This window comes from Phyllostomus hastatus, unplaced genomic scaffold (genome assembly GCF_019186645.2).
Source record: "Phyllostomus hastatus isolate PE091 unplaced genomic scaffold, TTU_PhHast_1.1 phas_scaffold_555, whole genome shotgun sequence".
Classification (NCBI taxonomy): Eukaryota; Metazoa; Chordata; class Mammalia; order Chiroptera; family Phyllostomidae; genus Phyllostomus; species Phyllostomus hastatus.
This window is the reverse complement of record NW_025334036.1, coordinates 5,227,537-5,254,142: the sequence shown is the minus strand read 5'-3', so window position 1 is coordinate 5,254,142 and position 26,606 is coordinate 5,227,537. Positions and strand designations below refer to the sequence as shown.

Genomic DNA, 26,606 nt, shown 5'->3' with positions numbered 1-26,606 from the left:
GAAGCAGGAAGTCCGGGGCAGGGTGCGCCCCTCCAATGCATGCTGCGGTAAAGCCATGTGCCTGCTGGCATGGGAGCGCAGGCTCGGGGGGATAAGTCCGCCTGGAGGAGGTCAGAAGGGAGGTCATCCTGCAACGAGTGAAACTGGGGCTGAAAGTGAAGTCCATCTGAAGTCCAGAGAGGGTGTGACGGGCGTCCCCACAGAAGGAGGGGCCTGTGGAGCAGAACAGGGCCTATGGACCGGGGGCGGCCAGGCGTGCTCTGTGGGTGCTCGCGGGGTGCCCCCGTGTGGGTGCAGCATGGGGTGACGTCTCCCCGTTGGGAAGGCAGGTCACCAAAGGCCTTGTGCCCCGGTAAGTCTGACCGTCATCCTGAGAGCAGTGGGGGCGGGGACACTGAGTGTTCTGGATGAGAAGGGGCAGGGAGAGGAGAGCACACGCAGCACAGCGTTTTGGGGGCAGGAGGGACTCGGTGACTCTCTGCCCGTGGGGTAACTCTGGGATGTGGGTGTCGGGCGAGGCCTCCCCGTTTCCAGTTCCACTGGCTGAAACGATGCACTGTGACCGTCTCGAGCCCCTGCAGCAGGGTGGCTGCGGGCCCCAGAGACGCTGCGGACGGGCGGAGGCCCTCGTGCAGGGGGCCCTGTCTCCAGGCGGGTCTCCTGGTGGCTGCTGGCAGCGAGGGTTTGGGGAGGGCCAGAAGTCAGTCTCGGACCCAGAGAGAAGCTTGGTGCGGCGGCAGTGAACAGCTTTGCATGCTGATCTCATTCTCTCACTTTCGGGCTTGAACGTGTCACCACTATTCTCCGTCAGGCGCTCTGACCAGCCCCCCGTCCACGCACCCTCTGTGGATTCCACACGTCCAAGGAGCTCTTGGCCTGCGGGGGGCTCTTTCTTGTTGCCCAGTCATCTGTGAATATCCCTAATTCAGTAGGTGAATACATTTAAATGGCTTCGACATAAAAGGCAGGTTGCCAAGCAACAGGGCATCCGAAATACCCTTGTCAGGTTATGTAAGTGAAAAACCGTTTGGGTCACCCCGTAGTCATTTTGATTGGAACACCAGCAGCAGCAATGACCGTCTTTCTCTTCCTCTTCCTCTTCCTCTTCCTCCTTCTCCTTCTCTTTCTCTCTCGTTTCTTCCCTTGCTCCCTCCTTTTTCCTCTCTTACCATGAACCAGCAGCTTAGCCTTAATTAAAAAAAAAATATCAACCCCTTTCCAACCCGCATGAGTCTGGAGCAGCTCTTGGTTGTGCTTATGGGATAACTAAGCACCAAGGTTACTTCTCAACTGCTGGTTGCGCCCATTCCTTAACACACCTCCAGGCTCCCCGGCCCACCTGCTCCGAGCCACCCCTTGCGACAGTACAGACTTCCCCATGGGGAGCAGGCAACGCAGCTGCTGAAATTTCCTGGCAGGGCTTCAGTTGGTTGTGAGCCGCGCTCACTGTTCCTGTGTCAGGTGGTGACGTGTATGTTTTGGGCTCAAGGCTCTTAAATTTCCTCCCCCTACCTTCCAGGTCCTGACGACTCCAGCCCATGATTGACTCACTGTGTGTTCCTCAGGGTGGCTTTTCAGCTCTGTGAAACACAGGTTTGCCGCCCGCTCTGAAGGCAGAGAGTTCCTATGAGACCGTCCCTCAGCCAGAGCGGTGTGAGGGGAGAAGCCATTAGGGTAGGTGCGCGCCGTGGTAGGGGGTGCACTGGAGAACGGAGTCGAAGCCCAGACGCCTGCAGACGCAGCCCGGAGCTCTGGGGCCTGGTGCCGAGGTACCAGTGTGGTTCCTGGGGGAGGAGCTCGGGCAGGTGCACGCTGCCTCGCTGTCGATCTGCTGCAAAACGAACTCAAGACACTATTTTCATGTTTTCATAAAATTGAAAAATCCTAGTCAGATTTTTTTTTGTTTTTTTTCGTTAGCTAAGACAGATATAGTAACATAGGCCTTTCATGAGAGCAAAGTGGCAGAGAGAGAACTTTCAAAAATTGGGCCATAGCCTGGGAAGGGGTGGCTGGAACTGGAAGGGCTTGGGGGAAGGCGAAGATTTCTGAGAGACACCGCCGTGCAGAGAGCAGGCTTTCGTTCCAGGAAGAACCGTCCCAGTCACCCCCCCTGCAAACTGTTCACCGCACCGGCGACCCCATCTCATTCCCTGACTCTCACTCGTCCCCTTCCCCTCTTTGCGGCGGTTCGAGAGCAGCCCGCGCCACGGCCGCCCACTGCGCCACGGCGGGGGCGGGGGAGGGGGCGGGCGCTTGGCTTCCGAGGCAGCTCTGCCTCCGGGACCTGGAGCCTGCTCCCTCCAGGGTTTTGGGGTCTTTCTGTGTTCAGACACGCCCCGGCCACTGATGTGGGAAAGAGGAAAGTGAGAAATCTGTTGTGTGCGCCCCGGGAGCAGAATGATTCACTGAGAATATTTCACAGTGTTCTGAGCAGAGCGGATAACTCTTCGGTCTCTTTCTTCAAGATTCTCTTTTGGTGTCTTCCGTATGCCTAAATGTGGTCAAATGTAATAGAGAGTAAGGGGGTTTTAAAAACATATTTTAATTTTTCAATTACAGTTGACATTCCCTATTGTGCTAGTTTCAGGTGTACAGCCTGCTAGTTGCACATTTATATACTTTACTAAGTGATCCCCTTGGTAGGTCTAGCACCCACCTGGCACCATGCTGGATGGGTCTTCATGGAGCATGGAGAGGTCTCATGTCATTTTGGTCATCTGTGTTTCTCGAGGTCACTGGGATGCACGGCTCCGTGGGGACAGAACTCAGGCTAGGTGCTCTTGGCCGAAGATAGCCCGAGCCTTGGCTCTGTCTTTAGAAGACAGACATTCAGAAATGTCGGAAAGTGGTTTGTCCCCACCCTTGGGCGCCTGTGGGTGCCAGAGCCATCCTGAGAACCCCTGGAGCTTGAGGAAATTACCTCGGGCTTTCCTCTGGGCAGCAGTGATGCTTCCAGGGAGGTCGGGGCAAAGGAGCTTGAGTCCTGGGTACCAGAGAGCCCGCAGGCCCCGGGCAGAACTGCAGGCATCCCTCACTGAGGTCCACCGACAAACTCCAGGGCGGGGGAGGTAGGGCGAGGGGTGCATCGGCATCTGTTTGCAATTTTCCTGATGCGATTACCCAGTTCTCCCAAGTGACTGTCATTTCTGTGTAGGGAAATTTTTCAAACCCAATCCAAATCCTGCATTATCATACTGTAGACATTATGTGTCATTATAGCACAGATGTATTATTCTTTACTTCCACCATATTATCATATAACAAAATCTTCGGGAAAATCTGTGCAGCTTGACACAGATGAGGGGGTGCAGATGAATTTGCGCGCATTGATGCCGATTCTAAAATTGTTACCTCAGCCTCGATGGCACCACTTCCTCTCGGCGATCCGAAAATTGCCCGGGAATAGACTTCCTGATTTTCTTTTCATTTATGCGAATTATCCGAACCCACTTGCTCACGGGGGGAGAGACAGAAGGGTGCAGAACGAGAAGGCGGCGTTGTGCTTTGCAAAGAAATATGTGTTTGTAATTTTTCAAAATTGGACTGCTTCGCGAGAAAGAAGGCAGTGAAACAGAAATTTGGGGGCTTTGGCGTGGAGCTTTATCCTTTTATTCATCTCCTCAACGCCTCAGCTGTATTCCATTGGGTTATAATAAACGTTCGCCGTGAAGTGTGGCGAAGGGTTTCAGTGAGAGCTGATAGACATCCAGGGCTGGCACGTTCACTGTCATGGTCAGGGGCCCCAGAAGGCTGCTGGGCAGAGAAAAGGGATGAGTCCAAATTGAGATGTGCTGGAAGGATGAAATACCACACTTGTGATGCCTTAGTGCAGAAAGAAAATGGGAACTATCTCAGTCATTTTTGGTATCGACTGCGTATTGAAACGGTACCATTTTCGATCTCCTAGGTGAACTCCTTGGAGTTGACCGTCTTTTGTGACATGATGGTCCCGCCCGTCCCCCGAGTGCTCTGCTGCCTCTCTGCGTGATGTTTCTTCGCGGTGCTTCCCTGATGTTACTCTTTGCCTTTCCCACTGGAACGTAAACTCCTGGTGGTCGGGGGCTTTGACTCTCTCACTGTTAGAGCTCCATTCTCTATTGCAGAGCCTGGTGCATCTTCAGAACTCAGAATATACTGAACAAATGAATGAATGGATGGATGGATTTGAAAATATTAGTGAATTAATACATTGAGATGCAGCTGGGCATGGAGGGGTGAATAACAGGAGCTAACTACTGTTGATGACACCCACCTGCTTAGCAGAATTTTTGCTGAAACCCCCCCGTGCACCCAGCTTGAGGACAGAGAAGTAGGTGTGGAAAGCAGACAGGACAGTGGGGGAGGTCCAGCAAGGAAGCGGGTTCTGAGGGCCCCGGGGGTGCTGGGTGCGGACGCATGAGTGATGCACGTGGGCCGTGGGAGAAGGGAGCCGCTCTGTCGGCCTGGGGGAGTCGGGGGGAGGGAGCTTCGGGTTTTGGCAGGCAGAGGAGTGGGGGAGGACTTCCACACGGAGGGGACGGTGTGGACGGCCACCCAGGGCCACAGAAGGGAAACGCCGTGCTGTGTTTGGGAGCAATGAAAAGCAGAGTGAAGAATCTTTGGTTCAGGAGGGACAGGAAGTGAGACTGACAGGGTGGCCGAGGCCATGGTGGGGACTGTCAGTGAGGACTCGATGAGTGGACTCTACCTACTCCAGTTGGACTTGGGTTTTCCTGGTAGCTTTTTAGATCACCTGGGCGGCTGTGTGGCTGGACGGAGTGATGAGGAAGAGGTGGTAGGCTTGTGTTTGAGGAGCGTGAGGGGTCCTGGCCTGGTGGCTCGGTTAGTTGGAGTGTCGTCCTATGCACCAAAAGGTTGCAGGTCCTGCTTCTGGTCAAGGCACGTATCTGAATGGGAGGCAACCAATCTGTATTTTTCTCTCTCTCCCTCCTTCCCTGTTTCTCCAAAATCAGTAAACATGTCCTCGAGTGAAGATTAAGAAAAGAAGAAGTAGGAGGGTATGTGATTGAGAAAGGAGGAATGAGAGACACTGGGGCCTTGAAGATCCTGGGCTTTAGGAGGAAACACATTCTACTTTAAAATTTCCCTCCCCGCTCTGTGGATTCCTTACACTTTGTGAAGCAGTTTAAAAGACTGAAGAAAAAAGATTCGTGGGCTGCCTGTAGGAAGACCGTGATCTGCTAGTCAATTTCCAGAGCTCACCAAGCGGTGAGGGGATCACAGTTGGCCTTGGCTCAGGGCTTCTCCCCTGCTGCCCTGAGAGTCCACACTCGGCTCCTTCCCCCCCCCCCCCCCCCACCCCCCCCCACACAGCCAGAGCGAGAGCCCCACAGCTCTCCGCGGGCACCAAGAAATCTCTTCACAGAGAAAAGTCAGGGCTCTCAGGCTACGTGGAACTCAGTCGGGATGGGGGGGGTGTGGCGCATTCTAGAGATCACAGGTCAGACTTTGAAGGGACGGCAGAGCGCAAAATTCTGTGGGGGGACAAGATCTGAGGCCACTTCCTGATACTCGAGAAGGTTCGGGGTGAAGATGAGCAATTTGGGGAAAACTGAGGGTTTTACCTCAGCATTTGGAAGAAACACAAATGAGAACAGTTTGGAAACTGCTGTCTGGTCATTTTCTCACTCTGATGGTACAGCTGTCCCCCCCATAAGGGTGGGGGTGTGCTCCAAGGCCCCCAGTGCAGATGGTCCTGAACTCGGTATACACTGTCCTTTCCTGTGCATATATACTTACGATAAAGTTTAACAAATTAGGCTCAGGAAGAGATTAGCATTCATAACTAGTGAAATGGAACAATTGTAATAACATACTGTAATAAGTTATGGGAAGATAGTTTCTCTCAAATTATCTTCTTATCTAGTGCTCACCCGTCTGTAATGATGGGAGATGACGCCAGGCCTCCTCGACGCTATGGAGCGGGACCGAAGACGCAGCCGTTGTGAGGTTGCTGAGAGGGGGCCTTGCCCACGAGCCCTGTGACACTGCCGCAGTCGATCCGATAGCAGGCTCGGCGAGCAGGCGGGTAGAGTACACAGTGTGGATGTGCCGGACAGGGAGATAATTCATGTCCTGGGCAGGATGCCGTGGGAAGATGAATCACATTACTCAGAAGAGCATGCAATTTAAATCGTACGAATTGTGTATTCCTGGAATTTTCCATTTAATGTTTGCAGACTGCTATTGACCACGGGTGCCTGAAACCATGGCTGGGGGTGGGACTGCTCTACACGGCCCAGAAAGCTCAAAACATCAGAGTGCGTGAACAGGGGGGCGTGTGAGCAGACAGACCCTGGTCACCCGGGAAGGAAGGGGCCCCCGCTGTCAGGGGCAGCCAGCAGTGCCCACACTGATTGTTCTGAAGCTGATTTCAAGCGCGGTTTTCTGCTGCTGCCACCTGACTTTTGACCACTGTACTACTTATTAGCATTTGCGTCTGAATATTGAAAAAAAGAGTTAAAAAGAGATGAAGCTCTACATAATTTTGCTTCTTCTTAGCAGCTCTATCAAAAAAATACAGAAGAATATAATAGGATCAAAGGAGATTAAAACCCTTGGCTAAAAAGTTTCATTTTTATCTACCACGTTTCACATTGCCATTGATAATCATTGAATTTCCCGTTGCAAAGACCTAAGAGAGCCTTACTTTATAGGTCAGGAACTGAGATTTCAAAAGGGTTTAATTTCCCCAAATCCGTTCACTTAGTAAGAGGCAGAAGCGGGCCTGGAACCCAACGTACCTGCATCGTCATTGACCCGGTGCTTGCTCTCTCTGCTGCACATCATCGCCTTTCGTCTCCCTAGCCTTCGTCTGAGCCTTCCTCCTAGGCGCAGCCTCGGAATAATGCACGATCAAAGGAAAGGAGCGCTGGACGGTGACGTGGGGCATTTGTTTCTCCTGCTTTCTCTCCTCTCCAGCCCGTATGAGTGCGAAGACAGCAATACCTGTCTTGCCGAGCTCAGAGATGCACTCTGAAGGAACAGTGTCCGTGGGGAAGAGTCCTCTCAGCTGTGAGCTTCTACAGCTGAGCCCTCAGTGCGTCCCCTGTCATCCCTCACGACACGCAGAGCCCGCCAGAACGGCCTGTTCATCTCTCAGGTCCCCACCAGGGGAGACAACGATGAATGGATTTAATTACTCTTTACTTCATGATACTGAGGAAAGTCCAAGAAATCTGAAATGTATCAGGAATCAGTGCTATCACCCTTGGAGAGCAAGGTTTTATTATTTGCAGGTGTTAGGATCGTCTACCTGGAAATTTCAACATAACCAACAGAATTTTTTTTCTAAAAAACATAAGAAAGTTCCAGAACTTGGAAATTCCATTGAAAGTATTCTCCCTTCTATGGAAACCGCATAAGAAGAACATGTATCATTGAAAGCCAAAACACATACTCCCATTTCTCCAAAATAAAAAGACCCAGTTCTGAGTATTTGTAAGGGGTGTTAAAAGCGGTTAAGTTTGGGGAAAAGTAGAAAGCAGAGAGTTCAGGGTGGTTGATGTGGTCCTCACTCAGCAAAAAATATTTTTCAAAACTGAAGATGAAATGAATTCATTTTCAGAAGAACACAAAGAGAGAGTATTCACTATTAGCAGACCTGTTCTAGAAGAATACTAACAGGTGACTTTTCAGGCAGAAGAAAATAAAATCTGGTGGAAACTTCAAATGCAGTAGGGAGTGAGGAGTAATTAAAAGGGTAAATATATGATTTAGTCTAAATTAATATTGAATTTACAACTGTATTTTTTGTGCATTTAAGATGTATAGTGGGAATTACAATATAATAGATTATATTATACTCTGATAAGTCAAAGGTACATAACATAATCTCTAAGGTAACTACTTCCAGAAAAGTTAAAGGATATATGGCTACCAAGCTAATAGAGACATAAGGAACCATGGGTGAAAAAACCCGGTCCATTTGCATACAGACAAAAAAGAAGATAGACTATACAGTGCACTCTTCTGAGTGTTTGTCCAGTGCCTTCACCCCATTGTCTGAGTCTTCAGCCCCACAGGAACTCCCGTCTTGGGTAGCAATTTTCTACAATTGTTTTGTGATTTCCTTAGTGTGGGTTGCAAAGGTAGCTTTGTGCCCTGGGTGGTGTGGCTCAGTGGGTTGAGTGCTGGCCTGTGAACCCAAAGATCACCAGTTCAGTTCCCAGTCAGGGCACATGCCTGGGTTGTGGGCCAGGTCTCCAGTAGGGGGCGCACAACAGGCAGCCATCAATGAGACAAACATCAGTGTATCTCTCGCACATTGATGTTTCTCTTGCTCTCTTTCTCCCTCCCTTTCCCTTGCTCTAAAAAGTAAATAAATAAAATCTTTTTAAAAAGGGGGTAGCTTTGTTGCTTCACTTCCATTTTCCCTGCAGTCACAGGAAGTCACTTGGCTTTATGACCTCATTAGTTCCCAAAATACACCTAGTCCTTTCGGTCACCTCCCTCCTTTCTCTTCTTCCTCAGCAAACTCTTAAACTGGTCGAACCAGATCTGGTATCACTTCTTCTGTGAAGATTCATTTTTTTCCCTCTTTCTCTTCTGTGGTTTACTGCTACTTACAACTGTTTGTTTGCCTCTAGGGAAACCGACTTATGGTTATTATTTTCCGAATTGGCAAGCATTCTAGATAGGGGTGAAGAAGACACAAATATTACCCAGATGACCTCCCAGCGCAGAGCTGTCTTTGTGTTTAGATGTCGTGAGGAAACGTTACGACCACACGCACATGGGACCTTCTGTGACGCAACTCTTGCTGGGTTTTCTCCTCTCACCCTTATGTCAACAGGAGGAGAGCTGCGCGCTATTTTTAATGATTGCATAATATTCTGTTTTATGTATCATTGCTTTCGCCAGTTTCCTGTGGATGCACATTTCAGCCATTTCCAGTTCCTCGCATTATCATAAATAATTTCCTAATGAGCGTTCCACTGTGCTCGGAAACTGTCTTGACGGATGTCCCTGATCGCACGGGATCATAATTATCTGTGCGCCTGTCTTTCCCACCAGGCGATGATTAGTTCCCTAAGGGCAAACACTGTTATTTCTCTTGGAACCCCCAGAACCTTGCCGAGTGCCAGTAGGAGCTTAATGTATGTTGTTGGAAGAAACGAATGGATGTTTGCAGAGTCGGTTACACATGGGTGTCGTTGCCTGTGTCCCCAGTTCTCACTCGGCTTTCCACTGGCCTGGAGCCTGGTCTCGCCTGGGCTTTCCGCAGCCCCTGCCTGTGTCTGACTTCTTGTCAGAGATCTCATTACCATGAACATAAATTCAACGCTCAGCTTTAAGCATTGGCATCTTTTCAAAAAAGAAGGAGAATATTGCCAAACCATGACTCCGCCATAGATTTTGGTGGCCTCTGAAATATATTTTATCCATTGCAGAGGAAAAAAAAATGCAGATGCCTGACACATTTTGTCCTACCCTCAGCAGAGATGAGTTATTAAAACTGAAACTGTCAATTACAAGAAAAAAAAACACTCCACGGTATGTGTGTTGCACAGTATTTACAGCTGTTGTGTGTCAGGGGTTCTCTGGGGCACCGTTTGCTGCTACAACTGAATGGTCCCGTAAGTTTAACTCACCGCTATGACTGCAAAATTGGGTTAAATCAAAGGGAGGAAGAGAGGAAAATCAACTAGAAACGGCTAAAATGCTGCTCGTACCTTCGCGAGAACCCATGGTTTTTCTTCCTTTGCTTCTCCAGGACCTCCGAACAGCCAGTGAGGTCTTGCAGCGTACTACAATGTAGCAGATTACCAACCTGAGCCTCCAAAGGAGAGATAATTGTTGCTGTCTGTTTGCAAGGGCATTTGGCTTATTGACTAATGCACGGGGAGGCAAATGGAGCAAACAATGAGAGCGGTCAGTTGTACTGCTAATTTACAAGAGCTTAAGCTATTTTTTATTTCTTCTTGCTGGGCGGGGAGCTCTTGTGATTGTTGTTCAAAGTGCTGTGAACGAACACAGTTCAAAAACCACCAAGCGAGTGATATGGAATTACAGAACCAAAAATAGGCTCCTGATTGGGCACAAATTCATCAAGCCCCTTTCTTCTCAACAGGCTTCTTACTGGAGTGCCAGTGCAGCTCGCTTTGGAAGGCGTTAGGAGTGATCGTGGGCGAATGAGAGAGTGGGAGGGCCGACCCGCAGTTGACTTCAGCTGTGCTCGGCCAGCTGACTGTGCATCCCCCGCTCTGCCCCCGCCCCTGCTCCCAATACACTTATTTGGTGATTTCGGTTAGCAGGTTGCTAGTTTTACGTGAAGAGCACCCAATTCAATACGCAGCTTCTTTGGAAATGTGTGTAGCCCTCACCTCAGGGGCGAGGGGTGGGGCTGCAACTGAGCCCTGGAGACAGGGCTCTGAAAGCGGTTCTCCGCCCCAGCAGACCCACCGCACTGTCTCTGCTTAAACAAACAGCTTACGAACATCAAAGTCAGAATCACTTTTCAGAGGCTGTCTTCGGTGTGTGTTTTTTGTGTGTTGAAAAACGATTATTGATGGTTATTTCTGAAAGCAGTGGCTCCCCGCTGTTCGTTTCTGGGGCGCGCCTATCCAGCATCCTCGTTGCAAGTCTCTCCTTTCCTCTTCTCTCCCCAGCCCAGAAAGCACACCCGCATGCATGCATGCATGCCTGCCGTTCACGGTACCATTGTGGCAGGGATGACGGGAAACCTGTTCAGCACACACAGTCGTCCCCGTATCCATGGGAGACTTGTTCCAAGACCCTCCAGTGGGTGCCTGGAGCCGCAGATAATACTGAGCGATGTGTGTGCCATGCTTCTCCTGTCTGTACGTACCTGTGGTAAAGCTGAGTGTATAAAGTAGGCACACCCAGAAATTAACAACTAACAAGGCAGCACAGTCATCACAAAGTCCTGTAATACAAGTTACGGGAAGGTGGCCTTTCTCTCACATGGTTGTCCTGTGCTTATTGTTCCCCTTGAAGGAAGCATCTCCCGGCCTCTCTGTGGTGTGTCCCAGCTGGCAGCATCACTGCTCTGGGGCCACTGTGGGATGAACGAGGGTGACTTGCACTGAGGCACCGCGGTGCCGTGACCGTTGGTCTGGTCGCCGAGACGCGCACGGAGTGACTGCCGGGCAGGGAGTGTGTACGGCGTGGAGACGCCGGGCAAAGGGATGATTGACGCCCGGGGGAATGGAGTGGGACCGCACGAGACGTCACCGTGCTCCTCAGCACGGCATGCGGTTTAAGCGTATAAATTGTTTATTCCTGGAATTCTCCTCCTGGTATTTCTGGACCATGGTCGACCGCCAGTATCTGAGCCATGGAAATCGAAATCACACATGGGGGAGGGAGTACTGCATGTATGTATGCCATATGTCTACATATATATTACAGGCAAACATTAATATTTTTATTAGGAGCTGATGGTTATTCAGTAGACCTCGTTACTAGTCACAGCCTTCTGATGAGATGCTGACTCTGTGGTTGAGAGCTTCTGACTTATAAAGTCCAGGTCCCTAAAATATATATATATATGTATGATTCTTCTATATATATATACAGAAGAATCGCACCAGTGTAACCTCCGCCTGCCTCTGTAAATTCCTGTGCCCTCAGTCCTTCGCTTCAGCTGCACCGACGTTCACCCTCTGAGTTCCCGCGTGCGTCTTCCCCACGGCTTAGAAGACCCTCTCTCACCTCCCGTCCCTGGTGAGATGACACTCACCCTGCGAGGCCCAGTCCCGGCGGCAGCACCACACCTCTGGGAATGTTCTTTCCCGCTGTGGGCGCGTTGCATGCCCTCCACCCGCTCACTCGCCATTGTTTGACGGCGCGTTAGTCACAGCCGGCAAATGCTGTGGCCTCGGACGGAATGAGAACTTTAATTCCTACTCGACTGTTTCTTTCCGCCTGGTGCCTCCTGCCATTCCTGGAATGCGCTCAGGACATCTGCTTAAGGAAGAGCACAGCTGAGTATCAGCCCCAGTGTGTAAGTAATCCACAAGGGACTGACGTCACCTGCCCTCGACACAGTGGAAAGGCACCAATCTGTGCCCCTTAAACCTGTAACGTCTCGGCGGTTGTCGACATCTAGATGGAGTGTTTTTTGTCTTGATTGATAATAGCCATGTGATTTGGTGATAGGATTTTTAAAAGTTTATTTCTTTGTATCTCCAATTACTTGTTCTTTAAATCTCGTATTGGGAGTCCCTCAGTTTTGTCTTTCTTTACATAGAACTAGAGACACGGTTTGTTTCCTCAGAAAGGCAGCTGTTTAAGGGAAGAAGAGCCACGCTGGAGTCACGGTGGTTTGAGGCGTATGGAAATAAATGACTGGTGGGACCTTTAGGCTGTTTAAATGGCTGGGGCATTTGCACTTGGCGAGTACTTAGTTCTTGTCATCGGGACAGGTGTAGGAGTGCTAAGGAATCGGGCGAGGATACAGAAAGAAAAGAGAGTCGGAACTAAAACCACGGACATACACTCGGACAAGGGGTTAGGCAGACGCAGTGGCTGGCTGGTAGGCAGCCACATCTCCCCGCCACCCCCACGGCTCCAGGTGTGTGGTGACGAACATCACCGATCATTCACAACACCTTCTCCCCCTGACCCCAGAGGTGGTTTCAGAATACGTCTCAACTCTGAGATGCTCTAGATGTTTTCTGTCAGCAGAGGAAGGGAGTCTCTCCTCCTCTCGCCAGTGCACCCGATAAGGCCTACTCAGGTTACTGCTCCCTGACCGGGCAGACAGCGGGTCCGCCAGTCCCTCTGCAAACTGAAGAGAGTCCGACGACCTAAGACGGAGCTGCCAGGTGCTTCACTCTTGGGTCGAATCCCTCTCGAGGGCTGGGTTCAGTGTCCTGCCGTCCTAACTGCCCCACACACGCCGTGCACTTGACTCAGTTCCACCGAGGAGCGAGAGGGACCATCTTCCCCCGAGCTGTGTGCCCAGTGGCACCCAGTGTGCCCAAGGCTTTCTGTGTATGTCCTTCTATGTTTGTGACAACCGCACAAGGTCAGTGTGATTGTCCCCATCTTCCAGGTGACAAACTAGCCTCCGAGAAAGTCGTTTGTCTACATGTCACGACCGGTAGGGATGAAGATCACCAGCCTCTTGCTGTTGGACACCAGAGAGCCCTTTATCCTTTGTGGTCTCGCTGAGTCTGCTTCTTGGCTTCTTCTCGTGCCTCTGAGTGTCTGTGTTCTTCACAACAGCCTTGAGCTTTCGCTTCACATGCTCTTGAGTCTCGCAGACCACAGGAGAAGGCAGGAAATGCATAAATGCAGATCAGTGGTGCATTAGAAACAGGCGACCTATTTCAGACTTCGTGCCGGTTCAGTGTCATTCTCCAGGAGGCCTGCTGGAGGTTATCTTGGTGGAAGTGGGGAAAGCGTCCTTAGGTTTGATTTCTCTTTGTCTTGTTTCGACAGGGCAGCGTCCATACCAGGTGATCACCGCCCGCGTTCACCCAGGCGAAAGCAATTCCAGCTGGGTGATGAAGGGGGCCTTGGAGTTCCTGGTCAGCAGTGACCCTGTGGCCAGGCTTTTGAGGGAAAACTTCATTTTCAAGATCATCCCCATGCTCAACCCAGATGGTGTCATCAACGGCAAGTATGTTGGCGACCTGCCCGATCGAACTGCACTTATGTTGCCATAGTAACGCGTGGCTGTTCCGACCAACCGGGCGAGGGCTGTGATTGGAGAGGCCTGGGCCCTCTGGCAGGAGGAAGCTCTCTTGGGCTTGTGAACTGGTACCAGAAACTACGTACTCCTCATCGATGTCAGTCTCATACCTTTTTTTAAGGGAAAGGTATAGATTCGTAGGCGGTAAATACCAGAGGGATCCTTAGAAATAATGTAGTTCAACGCTCTCCTATTAAAAAGGAGAAAATTGGTGTCCAGGGCAGTGGAGTCACTTGCCCAGCTCCCACGGTGGGCGAGTGTGAAGTCAGGGCTCAAATTTGAGGGGCACTATTTTATTTTATTTGTAACTGTGACATGTCCTTGCAGTTAGGGCAGCGGTTTCACTCACTCGCCGCGTTTGCCGCAGAGACGTCTTTGCGCTCGGTGTGTCTCACGGGATTCGGGCACGGCTGTGAAACGGGAGTGCCCTTCTCTACCTGGAGAGGCCGAAGGGGTGGCAGTGGCTGTGGGATGGTCGAGAGGGAAGTCCCGAGAAATGGTCGTGGGCAGTGCTTCCCCTGCCCCGGTGCGCCCTGCCTGCGGGACGGGTCACGGGGGGGCCATGGAGCGCAGCGACGGATGAGGTCGGTGTGAACGGGTCCCATTTCAGAGTCCGTGAGCTGAGGCCCAGGGTCGCAATGGCCCGTCCAGGCGCCACAGTCAAGGTCACGCAGCCAGTGGGTGGGGGCGGCAGGAGCCCCATTCACTAACACCCCTCTCACACCTGCTGAAGAGAGGCGAAAGCCTCTTCCTACAGGAAATAGACGGTTTTTATTTGTACTGCAGGAACGGGAATCAGTGTCCTATGGGGGAGACAGCCCAAGGTAGACAAAACTTGAAAGAAAAAAAATCATTGCAAAAGCTACACATGAAAAAGGACCTGCAATTTATAATATCCCTAGTAAAGAAGCTGAAGCCCAAGTTTAGAAAACTGAGAAAATACAGCACTATTAAAAAGGTTAATCAGAGAGATAAGAGTTACAAAGAAAGACGAACAAGAATAACTACATTTCAATGAGATAAAATTAAAATGACTTAAAATAAGGGAATGTTTCAAGAAAGATAAAACAGTCATTTTTTTAAGAAGAAGAAAACCAAATAAATGTTAAACAACTGAGGATAGACTAGCTTCAAAGGATAAGCACAAAGAACATTGTTGAGTTAAAAAGGTTAACAATACAAAGACGATAATATATAAAATGAGGATCAGAATAAATTGCAAAGGATAAAACATGTGAAACAATGCCAAAATACCAGTCCAGGCTGTACACTGTAAAATTAAAATTTTAACAGAGCTAAAAAGAAAGCAAGCAGGTAGATAAGCAGACAGGCGTGTGTTCCCAACAAGCGTCCTGGGCCCCTCGCCCCAGGCCCCCTCGTTCAGGTGCAGGGAGTCTGTGGAGGAGAGCAGGGCCCCTCCCCTTTGCTGTGGGGACTGGTCTGGGAGCTCGTGAGGGCAGTGGGCCAAGGGCCCCGGGAGGGAGCGCCATTCCGGCCTCCGGCAGCAACGGGGCTTCTTAGCCCTGGCGCTGCTGCGCCGTGTGCTCTCCTGGCCCAACAGAACTCAGCTGCCTGTGCTCCTCCGGCTCCCAGGAGCCGCCCCGGAGCACCCCTGCAGGGCTCCTCCCTGCTCCAGGGCCCAGCGAGTTTGCTCGCATGGATGGAAGGCAGCGCAGTAAGGCGTGTCGAGAGACACGGTCCGTCTCGGTGTTTTCTACTGCAAGCTGGCTCTTTCCTGAAGCTCTTCCTTCTGTGAAATTGTCTGGGGGCTGGTAGACAGTGGAGGGAGGGCTCGGGTGCGAGTCGTAACTCTCGTCTGGAATTTTGGTTCTCCCCGTGTACAGTTTTTCCTTCTGTGGAAAGAGGGTGCTAGCATGCTCCCTGTTGGCCTGTCTGGGGGAGAGGTCTCGCAGGCCCAGGGCCGTCTTCAAGCTCAGGGGTGAGCATTGCTCTTTCTTCCTTTTCCATTGCTCACACCCCCAAACCAGAGGTCCGACCTGGGGCTCTGGTTGATAGGTTTCTGCGGCCTCAGTCACTGAGCGCCCTGCTGGCTTGGACACAGTGTTCTCAGCTCACAGCTGGTTGCTTTGGACTCCCTGCTGGGCGGCCAGCTTCTTCTCAGTGACCCAGCCCTTCGTCTGTGGATGAGGACTGAAGTCACCCGCTTCACTCATGCAGCGTGTTTCCTTGGGCAGCTTCGAGGTGCTTGGTAGGGCACTTCGACTGCCTGCACAGTCTTGGCTGAAAGGGGCTTGGACATCCTCGTGTTATTCTGCAGACGGGAACATGCAGAGGCCATGGCTCGTCGTCATCCAGAGACTTCCACGGGGGCGTAACATCGCACAGCAAACGGGCGTAGCAGTCTCTGCCCACGAGCTCTTCCTGTGACCCACCTGACCTGTGGTTTTGTGTAGCTTCCACTTGAACTCTTCCTGAAAGTGGTGTTCCGTTTCAAGGCATGCCCCGTCTGTGGGGCATAATTAGGTGGATTTGTGTGTTTTTTCTGGTTTTGATCTTTGGCCCGGGGGCTTCGCACACTGTAGTCAGTCTCAGCTCGGAGTAGCCCACGGGTAAGACCTAACCCTCCCTTCACCGGCCTTGACTTCCCCACGTGAAGTCCGCTCCACGTTTGATGCCGTCCCCCTCAGCATTGCTTACGTGACGTTGCGTCTGAGGTTCAGCAGGTCAGAATGTCGGTCTGACCTTCATGGATTTTTCTCTGGACTCGTTCCTAGCAATAGGCTTCTTAAAGGGAACAGAATTGCCTTGTATGCGGTCTGACCAGCAAAGAGGCAATTTTTGCATAAAGATTCCAGAGCCTAGACTTTAAGTGGTCCCTTAAGGAACGAGACTGACCTTTTCTTTCACGAGTAATCACGGGCCTTCGTGGAATTTGCGAGAACGTGCAGAACTGCAGTCCTCCCCTTTCATGGTGACGGTAATGGGGCCCCTAAGGACGCCAGGGAGGCTTTGCTAACAGTGGTCGGGGAGGCCAAGCCAGGGTCTTCTGGCAAAAATATGGCGGGTCTTGCCAAGCCGAGGATCTCTTAGCAACACAGGTCTATAACAGGAAAATAAAATACAAAGATGGTTTCCAAAAGAAACAGCCTTCCTCCATGTGCAAGCCTGGCCGCCTGTCTGGAGCTGGGCCGAGCTGCGAGTGGGAAAAGCAGCGCAGTGGTCCCTTGACTCCCAGCCCTTTCAGAAGTTGAGTAGAATTAGGTTAGAGCAGAGCGGGCTGACTGGAGTGTGGAGTGGGGAGTGGGGAGTGGGGAGCAGGCGGGTCTTCCCAGAACCACTCAGGAAAAGGCAGACACTGCGTGTGAGTGAGGGAGAGAAAGCAATCCCCAGTGCTTGGACCTTGCTTGTAGGGTGCGTGATGGTGACAAAATAATTTTCATAAAGGCAATGCACAGCCCAACTTATTCCCAGCAGAATCAGGGTATATTAATTCTTAGTATATATACAGTTTTACAAACTGGATTATCTTTTCCCAGGGCCGTTGTGGAATGGAAACAAAGAACAGTAAAGAGCAGAGGGCGTACACACTCTATCTACGTAAACACACCAAGGTATTAGGAAGTCACAGCTGAATGTTCCAGCGGAAACAAATGAGTCTCTGAAAATCAGGTTTCAAAATCGTACAATTTTAACTGTTTGGAACCATTTACAGTTAGTGCCAATAGTCTTCTACCCCCCACGGTGGGCGGTGAAGGCTTTATGGTACTCTCGAAGAGCACTCACAGACCCTGCCAAAAAATGTGTTCCGCAGCTTTTATGGGACATACAGGAGCTTCGTTCTTGCACACGTGTTTTCTGGGCTAATCCTAGCTATGGCCCGCCGAAGGGAGGTCTTCCTCAGTCCAGTTTCTATGTGAAAAACAACGTCAGTACAGAGGGACGATGGCCTGGGTGCAGGGAGAAGTTGTCTAGATACCCTAAACACGGCTCCCCCATTCGTGGGGGAGAGGGAGGGGCAGGAGACACGGGGGAGACTGGGCACGGCCGAGGGGGGCCGGCTGTCAGACCTCTGTCCCCCGACACACACATTCAGCAGGGCACCCGTGTCCCTGTCTCCTCCTCCGCAGGCCTCGCTGGTCACATGCTGCAGAGCCCGCCAGGGGAGTGCGCTCCACAGCCTGTGGGCCGTTGGGGGGGGGGCTGCGTGACCGGGGTCATACTGCCCGCAGAAATGCGGCTGAGGGTCACCGTGGCACGGCGCGACACGAGGGGAGGGTGGCGCCCTTTTGAACTCGCATTCCAAAGTTCCGGCCAGGCCCAGGGCACACAGAGCTCCGCTGCGGGAGCTCCCTGCGGGGCATCTGTGGGCCAGAAGCCACGTCTCGTGGCCGTCGCAGCTCAGCCGGCGCTCACCCCGCGCTCCTGCGGCAGGGACCCGGCCACCCTTCCCGAGAGCAGACAGCCGGAGGCAGGCTCGCCATGGCGCGCCTTGAGCACTTAGGGCGCCCGTGCAGCGGTGTGGCAGTGGTCGGGACAGATCAGGGCTGTCAGGAACGGATGTTTTCGCTTTGTTTGTTTTTTGGATAGTTTAAACTTTTGGACCCGGGCCAAGGGTCAGTGTCGCATGACAGTGTCAGTTGGGGTCTGCGTGCCTCTGTGCCCAGGAGCTCTGGGCACTGCCACCTGCCACAGGGGCCGTCGGGGCTGCGAGGACACTCGGGGGGTCTGGCTTCGGAGGGGGGTGCGGCACAGGCAACCGTGCGGACGAGCTTGTTCGCCGAGATCAGAATGGAAATCGTTTGCTCTGGGGACTCTCACGGCCCTGCTGCTAAGCCATCTGCATGGCGTTAAATGGCGCACAGTGAGGGGCTGAGCCTCCTGGGTGCAGGTCCCCGGGGCTCCCCGGCTTCCACCCCGGGTCCCACCACGGCCTGCGCACAGGCGGAGCCGCTCGCCTTCCTCAGACGCCACAGTTCCGAATAAACACCACTATTTATTATCCCTAAATTTAGGGTTATTAATTATATCAGCATAAACCTAATTTATGCCATCATAAACAGCAATAATAATAAATGCTGCCAAGTGCTAATCCCCAGCTCTTGCCAACTGTGCCTGCCGTTGATGGGTCCCCCCCTCACTTCCCAGAAGCATTAAATTAAAAATGATTCAGTGCTGCGGAATCATTGATCAAGCGGAGGCCGAGGCTCTTGGGGAAAGGCGCTTGTTGTGTTAAAGGCTTGGTTCCCTCACTGGCTGGGCGACTCCTGATGTCTGCCTGCACTCCGAGGTTTCCAGACCATCTTCCCCCCCCCCCCCCCCGTGAGAGGAAGAAGTGGACGCAGGCAGGGAGAGAGGTGGATGGGTCTATTCTTCCCCGGCTTCCACTTAATCATCTCTCCCCTTCGCGTCCCCACTCCTAACACTGTCTTTCAATAGACCCCTCGGTGTCTTTACACAGCAAACCCTAGAGTACAACACGCGTGTGTTACTTCTGAGTCCCCGCTGCATCTCCCAGGTGGCCGGGGGCGTGCGCCACGTGGCTCCCCACACTCCCCGCAAGTCCGCACCTGAGAAGTAGGACGCGCAGCCCCGCCACCCCTGCCCTCGCGGAGGGCGTTTTGTCTCCTGTCGCCTACCTCAGGAGCGCTGGGCTTTTGTGACAGAAGAGAGGACGCCCGCCCCCTGTTCTTGGAGCTGTAATAAGATCTTGCTGCCCTTCTCGAAGGAAACAGTGTGTACTGTTCCTCCTTCTCCCTGACGCTCTTGCTTTGCCTCTGGGGAAGTCCCACCAGGACATGGGAAGATCTGAGCTCCCGTCAAAATTAGCTTCTTTCCAGCCGCGTGGCTTTGCACAGGTCACCCAACCTCTGCACTCCCGCTTTTTCAGGTTATTAGGGGGCAGCAAGCCCCAACCACTGCACCCCACCTGGCCGGCATCATGGCCCAATCCCCCGTGTGCGTGGAAATGGCTCAGCACTGTGAGAAAAGGCAGGGGTGAGGGTTCCCCTGCGTGTGCTCCGACACGTGCATTTCAGGGGCAGGCCACGCACAGCTCTCTCCGTGGCCAGGCCAGGCGGGCCAGGCGGGCTGACCAGTCTCTTTCCTGCTTCTACTTCTCAGTTTCTCAGAGACGGGGGAGAAGAAAGGTGTGGCCGTGGGGGAGAAATTCTGCAGAGGGAGGGAGAGGTCGAAGGTGAGGAGGGCTCCTTCAGTATATGTGGGTGTAATTCTATTTGTTATGTGTATAAAATATGTATTTGTGTATAATGTATAATTAGAATATACCTTACATATCATATTATTTATATCTGTCTCACTAAAGCTTTGGTATGACTGCGATTTAAACACTGCGACAGAGTGGGTATAGGATTGAATACATCATATACAATGTACGGCCGTAGAGAAGCACCTCGGAACTGGAAGAAGTCAGCTAATGCCTTTTTCCTCCCTCTCATGCTCCCTCTTGAAACAGATTTAGTTGTCTCGTCGGAATGAATGGAACCTGGCTTTCTGTCTTGGAGAGGCCAGCTTAGACTCAGCTCCCGTTTCTCTTGGGGTTTGTCTAAGAGCATTTTGCGGAGGATCTGGCAGGAGCAGTGTCTGAGGCTGGGGGAGTCTGTCTTCCCAGCCCAGGAACCCGGTGGGTCCAGCCTCAGCATCACAGCCCTCCAGTCCCCGCAGCCCCAGAAGCCAGGGCTCTTTGGAAAGTGCGCCCCCGCAGGAAGCTGCAGGAACCGCCCCGCCGGGGCTGGTACCGGGTGGGAACTAGCCTGGCCGTCTCCTGGGCTCTAGTTCCGGTGCCCCTGCCCAGCGGGACAGAGGGTACAAACAGAAAGTCAAAGGCTGTGGAGAAACCTTGGTTAGGCGGAGCCGCCCTCCCTGCCCTGACTTCTGGGTCGCCTTTTCCTCGGTTATTTATCTCCCCGAGTCGCCGAGCTCTGCTGAATTATTAGCCTTATTCCGTCACTGCCCCGCCGCCCCCTCCGCACTCCCTGGCATCTCCACTCCGCAGCAGCAGCCGCTTTCCCTCCGATTTACAGCCCCTGCCGGCTCCCCGCCCCTCCCCGCGGCCCAGTAACGGCCAAGGAGATAAATAAGAGACATAACTCCTTTTGGCTATTATTATTTTTTTTTTGGTTATGCTGCACAGCAATATATATAATAACAAGAAAACAAATCTTATTACTAAAGTAATTACAATAAATAAAAGAAAATAACCGAGAGTGGAGCTTGAGGAAGGGAGCGTGTCAGGGGAGCGATTGCACCAGGATTTTAAAAATTTAATTTACTAGCACCGGCCTCGCTGCTGTACTGGTGCCTCGCTTAGGAGACGGTGTCTAATTAGAGAGTGTCGTTATTGCTCTTTGAGGACACCCACCCCTGGCTGACTTACACTTTGGGTCTTTAAAGGGGAAATTTGGGCCAGGGAATCCCCTGAGAAAGTTCCTTGTCAGCAGCAGCCCCGCGCCGGGAACAGCAGCACTTAGCGCGTTAAGCTGTGTCGCCGTCAGAGCCCCGAGCTGCCGGGAATAACTTGGCGTCCTTCCCTCGGACCGTAGGTGATCTTGCCCTTGACCGTCCAGCCGGTGGGTGTTCGCCCTGTGGTGCGCAAATCTCCACGGACGGGTCGCAGTGCGTTCCTTTGGAGACCGCGCTGGGAACCACCGATCCCTCGAGTGCGTCTCCTTCCGACCATCTGACTTCATCGGGAAGCAGTTGGTGTCCGTGCGCTCCTGTCTGGTCTGCAGTGGGAGCAGTTGTTTTACTTCATCGCCCGCGACCATTGTTTTATTTAGCACATAGCCGTCTTTCCCCCGTCCTTTCGGTGTCTGAGTCACTTCTCTTCCTTAACTGAAATCGTCTGTGGCCTGTGTGTAGTCCCATCCCATCGTGCAGCCTTTTAAAAATTATTATTGCCACTGTTTGGTTTCCTTAATTCTCTCCAGGTTCCTCCCGGGTGTCGGAGGCAGATGAGGCGTGGCACAGCAGCTTCGCTGGGCCGTGCCGGTGCGCAGTTTTCCAGCGCCGTCGCAGTCTCCCGCACGTTTGAGATGCGGGACACGGGCGCAGTTTAGGAGGATCTTATACCACCCTCAGTCACCACCACCACCTCCACCTCCACAGTCTCGGCCAACCTCAGTGACGAGAAAATGGCGGATGATTATTTAACGTGTGCTTGGCGTTGCTGAACAGTTTATATGCGCTGTGTCTTTTAATCCTCACGACACCCATCTGTGATGAGAACTAACCTGGCCTCCCCCAGGAGGAAGCTAATACTTTAGGGGCAAAGTAAGTGTCTGAGGGTGCACAGCTCACAGGGAGTAGTTGAATGAGGAAGGTCTTGAGTTCAGGCGTGTGTCACCGGAACCTCTCCATGTGCCAGTACATTATACGTGAGATCAGAAGTCAATTAAATCCTGTAAGGTGGGTGTTAGAGGGATGCTTGCTTTTCAACATGTGCAGTCCCACCCTCTCTTTCTACAGGAGAAGAATGTTGCGAGCGAGGGTCAGTAGGTATTGAAGCCCTCACGGTGTCAGAGCTGCATTTAGAGGCCAGGCCCCCCGACACCCCCTCTGCGAGGCCTTCGCGTGCGAGAGGATAGCACACTCGCGAACCGTGCAGACCCTCGTCCTGTATGTAGTCTCGTGACATTCAGGCGTGTGAGGCAGAGGTATGTTCTTGGGACAGAGAAGGCAGGGTTTCGCACAGAACAGAAAAGAATAAAACTGTTAGCAGCCCTTCATCCGGTCTAAGACGGCTTCCCAGACACCAAAGGGAATCCAGAAACTGGAGGCCAAGGACCCATGGAGGGAGAGCGAAGTTCTGCCGGTACCTCCCGAACTGGGTCTGGACTGCACCCGCAGATGGGTGCTCATGGGTGTTTTTTTAAAGGATGATACTATGGTTGGAAAACATATTCAGATTTCATGTAAATAAATTTCTTTATTGCACAACCTACCAGTTCTACTGCAATATCAACGTGCATGGAGACTCCCCCATAGGGGATCATGAAATACGGCATTTACTGAACTCACTGGCACAAGGTCACATTTTTGGATGTTCACCCGGATAATCTAGAGGAATATTAGTGATCCTTTGCCCTGGGAGATGCCGCTCCAGGCTTTTCGCCGAGATGCAGACATGAAGGGAGCCTCATTGTAAAGCAGCCCCTTGGCACAGGGGCTGAGAACGTGGGTTCTGGAGCTGGGCTGCTTGGGTCTGCCACCTGTGCGCTGTGTGGCCTTGAACCAGACACTTGGGCACCGGGCTCTGAGACGTCCGCTTGCTGCCCAGGGTTTGTGGCGGCACGTTCTTGGGGAGAACCCCTGGGAGGGAGTGGAGGAAGCTGGGTCGGGCGGAGCACCGAGTTGAGCTGTGACGGTCGTTTCCTGGGGAACTCCGCCGCTGGGGTGGCCTCTCGTGCCCTGAGCTAAGAGAGCAGAAAGAGCGTGTGTTTTGTACGCCCCACCGGTGCCCCATCGTTTCCTGCGGGCTGCTTTCAGGGATGGTGCGCAACCTCGGGCAAGGAAGGCCCCCCCTTCGGCTGAGGGTCATTCGCTGGTGGGGGAACTTGGCCGTGAGCCTCGGCAGCCAACAGCAGCTGCGGAGCGAGTTCTTCAGCCCGACGGGGGATTCCGTGGCGCTGGACTCCCCTTCCCCTGAACAAGGGCGATCACGGCAATAGCTTCTCGGTGACGCCATTTTGAGTTAAATGAGTTCCTGTGCAATGTGCTCGGTATTGACTAGAGCCATTTGTGTTAAAACAATCAAGACAGAAATACTTCAGATACACAGCAGTTGTTCACTATGGAATTCACAGTTATAGTTCGACCAGTGAAAATGGAAAGAATGAAGAGAATGTATTTTTTCCCTTCTAGTGAATGAAAAACGATTTCAGTGCCTGCACATTACCGTATATTCACACCATAGCTTCTGAGGCCTCAGACGAGGCGGCTGCTCCCGCCCCTTTGAGTGCGTCCTTCCTTCCCCCGGTAACGTCCGTCTCGGTGATGAGGGCAGCCCACTCCTTCCAAAGGCGCTCCCCAGACGGCGTGTGCGTGTTCACTGAAGAACACAGCACTGGATCTGGGCCGAGGGGCAAGCTGAACAGAAGTGACCGGAGAGAGGACGGCAGCCTAAAAACTTGATTATGATGCTGACCTGATTTAAAAAGAGCTGCATCCGTGGACGAGATGGCCTGTCCTAAAGCAATGCGAGATGAGCCTTGCTCTCTGAGTGCAGCCTGAGTGTCCGGAGCGTGGCCTGCACTTTCCAATGTCACGGCAAAGAATCCTGTTGTTTGAGAGTCCTGACGAGGCTGGGCCTGCCTCCAGGAGGAGACCGCGGCTCGTTAATGCCCGTCATTTGTAGCTGTAATTCTGGAAACTCAGACAGCAAGACTCTCTTCAACTGTAATCAAGGCCATTGAAATCCATCTGATCTAATGTGGGGAAGACTTTTTTTGAAAATGTAATTCAGCATCCAGCTATTAATCCAGCCATCCTGACACTGAGTTATTGGATGTTCTAACTCAGTGGACTTGGCCACCGAGAGGCTTAGCATATAATGCATGTAATGTAATAAATATCCTCTGAAAAACAACTTATTTTCCTTGGGTAGATCATTTAAACACATTGCATAGCATTAAATAGATTATATATCTGAAAGGGTATTTAGAATTATTAGGTTCCAGCCAGTATTTCATTGTGCAGATCAAGAAATAAGCTTTGAGATTCGATGCTGCTTGTCAGTGTTTGCCCAGTTCCCTAGCGTAGATGAGATTAAAAGGCAAGAGACGCCTTCATCCTACTGATAAAACTCCATGGAATGGATTTCTCTTGGACAGATGTTTTATCCCTAATGGATTATTCCGCAGAGGGAGATAGTGTGCGCTGTAGACAAATGCATTTCTGTGGCCTGGTCATACGAGATGCAATCTTAGGGACCTTAGCATTTAGTCCAGCTCCCCGTCCCACGCTTGGAATTTCTTGATGGCATTCCTGCCGTATAGCTGGTCTGCACTTTAGAGTAGCCATAGTGGGTGAATTTATGTTCTCTCACGGGAACTTTCCCATCGTTGATAGTCCCTTAGGAGGTCGTGCCTTGCACCATTGCTAAAACCTCTCTTCTTGACACTTCTACCCTTGATGCCATGCAGAGTAAGTTACACTGCTGCTCTTTGGACCGTCTGTGTAATTAAGGACCCCTTTTATATCTCAGCCAGTTTTCCTATCTCAGGGTGAGCATCTCTGGCCCCTGCTCCCACTGCTCCTGTCATGTGTTTTTGGGTCCTTCCACTGTCCTGATTACTCCCTGAATTGTCTCACTTACTAGACGAAAGTTTATTGAACACGTGGTAAGAGACCTTGGTAAACCCGTGGCCATAATGAGGAACAGAGCAAACTGTTCCTGGTGTAGAGGTGGAGTTAGGCTGTTAAAAACAGTGTCGTACAGGGTTCGAAGGGATGCCGGAGGGACGGTGCCTGACTTAATTCCGGGGTCCAGGACAACTTCCTGTGGCGTCTGCATTGAGAGCTGAGGGAAGAGAGGCCCGGGGGTGTGAGAGATTTCTACAGAGGAGACGCAGACGCCCAGGAGTGTCCAAGAATACCCAGGTCTCTATGAAGGTGGATTCCCAGGGGACCCCCCTTTTCATTCTGGAAACCCACCGGCTCTTCACGAAGCCCGGAGTGTGAACTCTCGTGCTCTTCTCAGGGCCTGACCGTATCGCTCATCATTTTCCGTCCAGTGTCAAGTCCCCAAGTCCATTTTACACTCAGTGCCACTGGCATGAGTATTTCCTGCTGGGTCGTGTGCAGTAATCTGGGCGGGCCACGGGCTTGAACTCACACGCATCCCAGTTCCAGCTGATTGGACTGCATTCTTAGGGGGCCAGTCTGGACTTGGCCTCTGCCATCCATTCCACTGGGCTCTCTCTCGATTCACATGGAGCCTTCCGTGTTGACGAGACTCTCTTTTATCTTTCCACCGCGTCACTGACACACGTGTTGAACTTGAGTGAACCAAGGGCAGTATGCTGGAACACGTTCCACCGAAGTCGCAGATCCATTTAGTTATGGTTATTCAACCACTTTCTAATCTCTTTTGGGCCTGCCATCGAGCCCATCTTTCTTTATAAAACTTGCAAGGGTATCTCGCAAGACTCTTGCAGATTCCTCGCGGAAGGCCTGTTAAACTCCGTCTGCTCAGCTAATAACCTGTCAGAGTGTGAAATGGCGTTGGGCAGGCACAGCTGAGTGACTCCCGAGTTGTTCTCTACGATTCCCATTTCCTTTTCGAGGGGCCACAAACTTCCCTGTTAATATGTTTTGTGGAATTTGGCTGAAGATCAGTGTCAAGCTCACTGATTTCATCTGCCATTTTCCCCTTTTCAGAAATAGTGGGGGGCGGGGCGTGTATTCTTCTCCGGCCTTGTTCAGAATTCTCTGTGGTTCACTGACATTGTCCCAAGTAGAGGGTGGGCCCAGCCGGAGTCTTTGAAGCATGAAGAGGGACTTCAGCTCCAGACCTAGGGTGACTCAGACTTGTGCAGGCCCCCATCCTAACCCAGAGCCGCAGACCAGGTGGTCACTAAGCTCGCCAGGCTGCGTTAGTCCAGGGCCGTGAGAGCTGCACTTCTCCGGACCTCGATCACTGAGCCGACATGTCACACTCGGGTCAGAGATCGCTGTGGCTGCCGGCGTTTCAGTCTAGGAAATTCTTTGTGACACTAATCCAGTTATTTCACTTCTGTTGCCTTAATGCTTTTGGGGTCCAGGAGAGCTCTCCCTTGGGTACAGTTAGGTCATGGATGGTAGAGACTGTCTGAGCACTTTCTGATGGTGTGGCGTGTTCTAAAACTATGTCCTGCATGTCTTGTGTGCCTTCTCGTGTGACAATGTCGTCCACACGTGGTGAGCATGGAGGAGTTGAGGAGCGGAGTTCCGGACTGTGAATGTTACTCAGGAAACCATTTAGAGT

General features: G+C 51.9%; 1 protein-coding gene across 2 annotated transcripts in view; it reads left to right on the top strand.

Moving 5' to 3' along the window:
• The window catches only part of AGBL1 (AGBL carboxypeptidase 1), a 479,354-nt gene that overhangs the window by 176,130 nt on the left and 276,618 nt on the right, over nt 1-26,606 (top strand). For both annotated transcript variants that reach the window (XM_045825119.1, XM_045825117.1), the window contains exon 18: nt 13,411-13,591. In XM_045825119.1, coding sequence (XP_045681075.1) covers nt 13,411-13,591 — 181 coding nt within the window. The remainder of the gene's footprint in view (nt 1-13,410; nt 13,592-26,606) is intronic.